The sequence below is a fragment of the Solenopsis invicta genome, chromosome 2, assembly GCF_016802725.1.
Source record: "Solenopsis invicta isolate M01_SB chromosome 2, UNIL_Sinv_3.0, whole genome shotgun sequence".
Taxonomy (NCBI): Eukaryota; Metazoa; Arthropoda; class Insecta; order Hymenoptera; family Formicidae; genus Solenopsis; species Solenopsis invicta.
Genome location: NC_052665.1, coordinates 12,745,849 through 12,754,991, shown reverse-complemented (window position 1 = coordinate 12,754,991; position 9,143 = coordinate 12,745,849). Strand labels below are relative to the sequence as shown.

At 35.2% G+C, this 9,143-nt stretch overlaps 1 protein-coding gene across 1 annotated transcript; it reads left to right on the top strand.

The window, feature by feature from the left end:
- Positions 1 to 3,977: 3,977 nt before the first annotated feature.
- Positions 3,978 to 7,124, top strand: LOC105196756. Its single transcript, XM_011162844.3, has 2 exons — positions 3,978 to 5,471; positions 6,527 to 7,124. Exon 2 carries the CDS (start codon positions 6,527 to 6,529, stop codon positions 6,758 to 6,760), a length of 234 nt encoding a protein of 77 aa, XP_011161146.1. The 5' UTR covers positions 3,978 to 5,471; the 3' UTR covers positions 6,761 to 7,124.
- Positions 7,125 to 9,143: the final 2,019 nt, after the last annotated feature.

Sequence of the window (9,143 nt, the reverse complement as noted above, 5' to 3'; positions counted from 1 at the left end):
TTGACTTTTTTTTAACATATGAAATCGTTTCGGTTTTTTGGACGCATTGGGCCAGCGCGAGAGACGACGGAGGAAGGAGATGATGTACGCGAGCCTTGCGAAGGGGAGAGAACAGCTGTCCCGGGTGGTAACCGTCAGGTGGTATCCCGTCAGTTCGTCAGCTGCGGGGGTGAGAATACGAAAAAAGGGTTGAGAGGACATTGCGCCCAGGCGGCAGCCGTTGACGTTGCATTCCGCGAATCATATTGATTGGAAGAAAATCGACATGTCGATACTATATTGTGACCCCATCACGTATTAACCCCATCACCCCATTAACGCCGTTAAATAATTTAGAAATAAAATCTTTTAGAAATGATCAATAGAGTTACTGTCTCAATTACTGACACTTTAAGCACATAGTAGTTGATATACTTATTTAATAGCTTTCAAGATATAATATATAATAAACAATTTTTTCTATTTTTATTAAAGTATAAAAACTTTAATATACGCAAAATAAAAGTGACAAGCTCGAAAACTGATTATTTCAATAATAATAAAAGAAATAAAAGTATGAGACATGACCCTATTACTGCTGATCAATGTCATAAATATTGCTCCTCCTCCCTCGTCTTCCGATATACTGTTGCACGTATCTAATATTGCATCTTGGCCTATTTACAGCATTAATTTATGTTTATATGATGGTCATTAAAACATTTTTAATACATAACATTTTTATACTTTTTAATAAAAAAATAAGAGTATATGATATTTTGAACTCCTTCCCTTGCACTATCGCATATTGCTTCTCTATTTATTGCTTGCGTACTCAATATTGTCATATGCATTTATTTATATTTATATAATTAATTTATATATTTATATAAATATTCTTAGAGTAATAGTAAACTTTTTTAACATGAAACATTTAATACATTAATGATCTTATACTTTTTATTCTATTATAATTAGCAAAGGCGTCAGTAATTGGGATACTGGCAGTAATTGGCGCAGTTACCCTAGCGCGACTAAATGAAATTGTATAAATGTTAAACAATGAATTTATTTAAATGTTTTTTATTACATTTAGAATGGACACAGTCATAATTAAGTGTTAACAACTTATTTGCGCGGATTTTATTAATTATATTTGTTAATTAAAAATAATTAATTCCTTGATGATTTACGTACGATTATTATTGCACAGTACTTTATTATTTCTGTGTTTTTTTATTTATTTTGACGAAGATAATATCTTCCCTTCAGAATATCAATAAATTTCTTTTCAGTTTATTTTTGTCCTCTCTGTCTTTTTTACTGTCTTGCATCTTTGTAACGACGATACGATCTCGATAAAGAGAGGGTAATTCGCGCAGGAACACAAACAAGGTAAAGGATTCATTCATTATCAATTGGTAAGATAATTTTTTCATCGAAGACACCTGCGAGTTTCGTTTATAGCGGCGAGGTAAAAGATGAGTTACGCGGTTGTTGCAAGCAGTAGGTAACGAAGCCACTTTTTTAAAGCAAATTTCCACATGCGTGCCACACGCACGTATGTCGCGATTTTTTCGTCTGTGAAACTTGATTTTAATAAGAAGCGTGACAAGGCTACACTCTCAATCATTGCTGGCGCAGATAATTCAAGAGAGACAGATGCGTCTTATACTTCCTTTTCGGCATCTTTCTGATTGTGAGCACGATATAAATCTAAGAAGCAACGTCGTTACATTTTTATAAATTACGTTCAAATTAATAAATATTTTATAACTTTTTTAAAGTCTAAAACAACACTTTGACGAATATAATTGTTTAAGTTTCAATATAAAATATTGATTATTAACAAAGTTGTTTAGTAAAATGAAAATAAGTGCCATATTATCCTTTTTTCCTCTATATATTATAACTTTATCTTTTTAACGCATTTTTTTAAAAGCTCGATGTAATCACTAAAATATTTTTGTTCTCATTACATAAAAATTGTTAAATTAGTTTGTTAATTTGGATTTGATTTCTTGGTGAACGAATGACAAAAGAACAGTGTCGGTCTTTTCTTCATGTGACAATTAATCTGCATATGCATAAGAACTTTTATGTTTAATGACGGATTTTCATCAAGATTGTGCCACAATCCCAGAACCCACAAAGCCCTCGATTTAGAGACGAAAGGTGTTCAGCACGAGCCACGTTGAGCAGCGATCGTTTCTTCCGGACAGCTGCCTCTATTTTTCGAAAATAAAGGTGGGCCCTGCCGTCTGTCCGCGAACCCGCCACGTGTAAGGGTCTCTATCTCATCCCGTCGACTTTTCTCCGATTTTAATTAACCGTCCTGATTATTAGTCTCGGCGTAAGGAACGCGGTTCGTTAGCCCTGTCTACGGCACAATTCTTCACGATTATACAAAATTACAAAGCGAGTGCAATGTGTTCAAGATGCAATACAGCGATTTAGCGGCGAGGGTTCGGGGGCCAATCTCCTCCGCACGGTTAGTAGATTCTGCGTTAGCAGATGTATACTTCCGGCAGCTGTAAAAGTGGTGTTGTACCTCCTTTATAGGTGCACGCGCCCTCGACGCGCACGCGGCGAGACAATGAACACCGATTGGCCATTAGGTCCGCATCTGGCGGATTTCGTGAGAGATCAATTTTCTGCACCGTATATCAATTCAAAGATGAATTCGATCGAGCAAAATAAATTGAATGTACAACTTTTTCGCGATGTCTTTTACGGATTCAATAGGACGTCCGGATTCGAACAAAGAAATTTGATTTAATTCAGATATCAGAAAATCTGCTTGATTTGCATATCTCTATAAATTTGTACAGTTTCACGCATAGTTTATTGAACGATGGTCTTAGGTAGCAATGGAATTAATCTTGAAAAATAAAACTTGATTATTGAACTTGACTCAGATTTTTAAGTACACATTAAACTTGATACCATCTTTAATCGCAGGTATTAGTGAACTAGTACCAGTATCTTTTTCGCCAGCAGATGGATGCACGAAACAACGGTCGTTCATTATATGAATTTTTTTTTTTTAATATCTTCTATCTTCTTGATACACGGCATGCTGCTACCATCTGCGCGGTGATGCACGAGTCTTTTTCCGCTACTTTCTAAACAATATTTTTTGCACCCCAGCCCAGCCCAAAGTCCAACTCTCCGAGTTGTCATTAAGAAAGTTCCAAACAAATCTCATTAAATTGCAATGCTAGTTTTATTATTCAAGACATATAAATAATATCATTTCTTGTTTGAAATTTTTTGATTATCTCTAAAAAAAATGTATACCTTAAAAAAAAATGTATTAGCTGGTGAAAACCAGCTGGTTTATTTATAATTTGTGTAATTGTATTCTACAAAAGTACATACATATATTTTAAAAAGTTTTCACGGTCCTAGAGTGCACCACAAGGAGATAGTAGGTAGGATTTTATATTCCATTATTTTTAACTGTATATTTAAAATATCGTTTCTGACAAATTATGCTCGGTGTAACTTGTGCAAAAGACGTTAGCTTAATAAAGTAAAAATATATCTTAACTGTATGAAAATTTTCTGGTTTCCAAAAATTTGCCACGTACCCCTTCAAAGTCTAAACGTTTTAATCTGTCACTGTGTAGGAATGCACAAAATTATATGTATGATAATATATTATTTTTTGCGAATTTACGTTAAAGTGATAAAGTCAACCTTTGGAAACTTTATAATTTTTTAAATATTTGATAAGTTTTTTAATCGATAAATCTCATTAACAAACCTAGTTTCCTCTGTAAGATTTTGTTTTATTTCCTTTTGTTAATGACTAATAAAATAAAAACAAAAAAATGATCTAACTTTCAGAGATTGATTTTACTTTTTTAGAATAAATTTTAATTGCAAAAAAATAGCTTATTACGTATTTTCTACGTATATGTATGTATTACAAATAATTTATAATTATTTGAATTTTGGAGGTGAGAATTTTCTTTTGTTAGATAAATTATAATTTCTTGTTTTACAAATATTTCAAAAAAATTCGAGTTTTCGGCCTGCGGGTTACGCAACGCGGGATCTATCGCGCATCTGCATCTGCGTCCGCTGATGGTCGCTGTGCCGGTTCACGGACGGGCCAATTCAGCCAATTTACTTGATTCCCTCGGCGCTGCCACAATGGACCGCCGACGTGGCCCCTATAGTGTGGCCGTACTCGTCACGGTGGTCTGGCATCTTTCGTCTTCAACGCGGGACCGCCGCAGAATGCAGACGTCTTAAGTTAAATAAGTGTCACTTAAGGCGAGCCTGCCTGCCCACCCGCGCCTATTATTTTTACAATTCGTCTTTGGCGTTGCTATTCCCAAAGCACCTTCATATAGTATGGAGATTAAGGTGACGTTTGTTTGGATCTTTTTAAGGTCGCCCGCATCTTCGAGTCGAGCGACGTGGAAGATTAATTCCACTTGATAAGGAGTGATCGTGAGATGCCAATTGATTTTTATTTTTTCCAACATATGTATTGATCATTTTTTAATCTATTTTTTTTATCTATATCTTTTATTATTTGTAGCTTTTTATTGTAGCTTTATTGTAGCTTTTTAAAGTATTTATGATTGCATGTGCATAAATCTATATTGTAATCTGAAATGTAATTTGTAGATAAAACTTAGAGTTAAGAAAATACAACAAAAGAATATAAAAATATTTTTTTAGAAACACAAGTTGACATGCTAACGTAAAAAAAAGAGATAAGAAAATTCAGTTTTATGTTAGTTGTACACGGTCACTGACGCAACTCTACGTAACAAAATTAAGTAAAATTTATTTTATTACAAACAATAATGATAAGGAGAAATAAAAGTCTATTTGTCTGTTCATTTTACGGAAAACTATCATGTGGATCAATGCAAAATGAATAGTTACACAATCGAGCGCAATAGTATCTCTTCAGTGAAACATGACACGAAGAGCATCATGTCTATAATAACACCGCGCAATAAAACGGCTCGTAAACTCGCGCGAGCATCGATTGGAGGCAGTTCTGGGCCCTTGCCGGACCTGGCGAGAAGACGCGTCGCTGAATGAAATCCGCGACACGCAAACTGCGAATTGGAAAATCGACAGAGCCCTTGAGTCTAGGCGCGTAACTATAAGGGTGAGAGAATGAAAGAGGTGGACCCTCCACCACCCAGCGTTGTTTCTCAACCCCCCCGCTATCTCCCTCCCCCTCCTCCTCCCATATGGTAGCCACATGTAGGTTCTGGGCACCACCAGAGGGGGAAAAGTCATCGCGGGGATCCAGCTGATGGTCGACGCGTTGGTCGGGCTTCCTCAGTTACTGTTGGACCGCACGCTGGCCTGGTCTACGCGTCTCGCTGGATAAATCCGGCGGCCGATATAAATTTTCCGGAAGAACGGAAACTCTCAGGGGCTGCAGCGCAGCACGGCGACCTTGACCGTAGGATCGCGAGGTCACGCGGAAGAACCGGCGGAAACTGAACGCGAAGGTGAGCAGCGAGAACTGATCGGAGTGCCCGAATGCGAAGGCACGCAAAACGATTATTCGATTCTCTGTTAATTAACTAACGGGACGATAATTAGATAACGGGTTTGGTAATAACGGGTAATAGATCTTCTCTGCTTTGTCGATTGATCATCGAGATATTGGATTTACATGGAACGTGAAGTGATTCCACTGCTCGCGCGAATTATTCAATTTCACCTGCAAATAAACGTAATTTTATTAATTATTATCTTGTTAACTCATTAACCACATTTGTTTATTAATAACATTAATCGTAAACATTACCGCTGCGCAATTATTTGCATGATTAGTTGTTGTAAATGGTTGCAATTGACCGCTGTAAAATCGGATGAGCTGTCAATAATTAGTTGAATAAATAATTATGCTTGTAGTAATGAAAAAGTAATGCGCGGTGCCGCGATATCATCAATTGGCACGGACGCGCGTTGGCCGTTGAACTCCAAGTTGGTAAAGTGGCGCAGGGGTGACGCGAAATCTGGCGATGGGGATGGGCATCCTTAGTAACAGTGTAATGCTGTTCGAGTATTGATTTCAGACACGGGGTTTAGGGTAGCGTTACACATGTCTACGACGCGTTCAGCAAACATTGGTCATTGCTGGTTTCGTATAAACCCTCTAGGACTTTCTTTCGCTCGATCGCTAGCCAATCTGACATAATCAAAATGACGGATGCCGTCAAAATAAGCGCAAAGTCAAGGAATCTCATTAATCAATTTCGAGATAGATGACTGCGGCATTCCTTGATGACGCTATACTATAAATTGACTATTTCTGATTTTAATTTGACGGTAACAGCATATCATTTCTGATTTAATGCCTTAGATATTTGCGTTGCATTTTACACGGAATATTTATAGCTGCATAATAAAAAAATAATAATAATAAAAATCCAACAATCTCTCTCCGGGAATTCCCCGGAATTATAATAAAACGACACACGCGGGTAATAATTTCCCGCGCCGTCGATCACGGAGAATTCCAATGACAGTATCAAATCATTCGATCGCAACTTCGTAGATGATACCGGATACCGAGGCTGCATGTCAGACTTCCGAAGCTGCGGTCGACAGCGGCGGCGACGTATACGAAAAGATTAAGGACCGGCCGGAAAAGGAAGTGGCGTCGGTGACCGCTTGGAACCGATACCAGCGACTGGTGGCGGCGATAGAGTCCCGGGGTGGCGAATTCAACCGGAAGTCCGTGATCGAGGCGATCTTCCGCGGTAGCGATCTCATCTACGTCACGCATTGATCGGCGGATCGATCGCACGCGAGTGGCGAATCTCTCGCGCGTTCCTTTACCAAAGTACCAGCTAGTATCAAATCTCGCAGTGGCGTAGAATTCGCGAGTCGTAGTACTCTTTGAATACGGACTTACATGCCAGTATCTAGCAAAATTTTTGAAAGTACAGATAATATTTATATTATTTCTTTGTAGGATGAAATAACAATGTACAATATTATTATTATGTGAATTTCTATGTGAAAATTAATTAGAGATGTGCGAATTACGGTTTTTTTCACGCCGAATTGTACCGAATTTAATCATTGAAACAAAAGTTTCAATAACAACTTAATTATTCATTAATAAGTTTGGTAATTATACGTGATTAACACAAAAAATAAGAAGAAATGCCATTTTTGATCAAAGCGAATCTTGGTGTAAAATTGAAGAATATCTAGTTAATATTTACATCCCTATTAACGCTATAATATTATAATATTTAATATTAAATAATATTCCTGAAATATTATTTAATATTAATAAAGGTAGTTATATATTCAGAAGTAAATAATATTTACTTCGACGCTTTAAGATTTTTATAATATTCCACGGATATTGAAATAATATATCACAAATATTATATAAAAATGGGCATGTAACAGTAATACAATATTCTGGGAATATTATTTTAATATTATTTTAAATTTTAATAACATTCATGTAATATTCTAGGAATATTGTAGTGCTTATAGAACTCTAATAATTAATATGAAGATATTATTAACCATTAATATCCGTTTTGATCAAAACATAATTATATTGTTAAGTTGAATATTAATATATAGATAATATATTTTATACATATAAATTATATAGATAACAAAACAAGATTTATAAAAAATATAATATTGGTTACACGATATAATGTCATTTTAAAAATGATTTTATAAAGTTGTTAATACATGCTATTCGTATTCAAATAATTTGCACATCTCTAGAATTAATTATTGCCACAAACTTATTAAAAAGTAATGATTATTGATTCAAATTATGTCGCTCGGCTATGAAAAATTAATATTCATTCGTTGAACAGTAAATAGGCAATTAAAATTTTCTTTGCTTTTCATCTGTAAATGAATTACAACGTTATTGCGTATGTTACAGTACTGATGGATATTTTTTGAGATTGCTATGCGACGTTATCGGTAGAATGTAAGAGCGCAGTTTGACGCGGTGGCTGTGTATTATAGTTCGACGTCGAACACACTATTTTTAGATTTACACGAGGGGAGTTTAATAGTTCCAGGAGACGAATGCTTTCATAAGTTCATATACATAAAGCAAGTATCGTTACGAGTGTTGTTGAAGATCTCTCTAAACAAGCGATTCTCAAAGTAGCGAATAAGGCACGCACAGGTCCTCATTAACGCTGAAGTTCAAGTAATATTAACAAGACGAGCATCAATTTGTTATATGCAATACATTTTTAAACAAAATAATAACATTGAATGTACATACTTACATAGACAGCTAAAAAAATTAGATTCATTCAAGATAAATTTTTACAAAATTACTAGTTGGTTATTAATATTGACAAAAATAGAAAATTAGCTACGTGCTTGATAAAAAAATGCTGCGTATGAAAGAAAAAGATTTTATTGACATTCATGAGTGATATCGTAATAATTACCGAATATAATTAAATATGCCGCGTTTCTACGCCACTGATTAATGCAATTGTAGATAAAAATACGATTAACGATGCCAAACTGTGTATTACTAGTCAACGAGTGCATAATAAATTGTGAAAGAATAGGATAGATCGTTTAATTAGGCAATTACGACAACGGCGGTATTTATGATGTCGTTATCACGCGATAGACGACGGAAGGCGTGTCTGTAATCTACCGCATGAGTTCACGCGACATTGGCTATGCTCAATCTTGCCAGCAACGAGCGACGTTCACTATATGTATATAGGAAAAGAACAATACACGAGCGGCAGAAGCTAATAATTATAATTGAACGTAAAACGATTTTGTTGTTGCTAATTTCGAGATATTAAGATGGTTGTAATTAAGTAAGTGATAAATAGTGTTTTAAACTCTAAGAACAAATTAAAGGAATGAGTTTAACCTTTAGACTGCCGGAAAGTCTAAATATAGACGCTATGGAAGATTCGTCATTATACAGATTATATTCAAGATATAAGTAAAATATTTCGGGAATTTTCTAAGAGAATTACAATAGATCTAATGCCGGCGGTCTAAAGGTTAATAAAATGAATTATATTTATTCAAAATTTCAGCATTGCATATTATCAATTACCGTGATATTGTTTTTAAAAATTCAAGCAAAGATATTAAAATAAAGAGATTTTATACACTGAGAAAAAAACACTTATATTAAC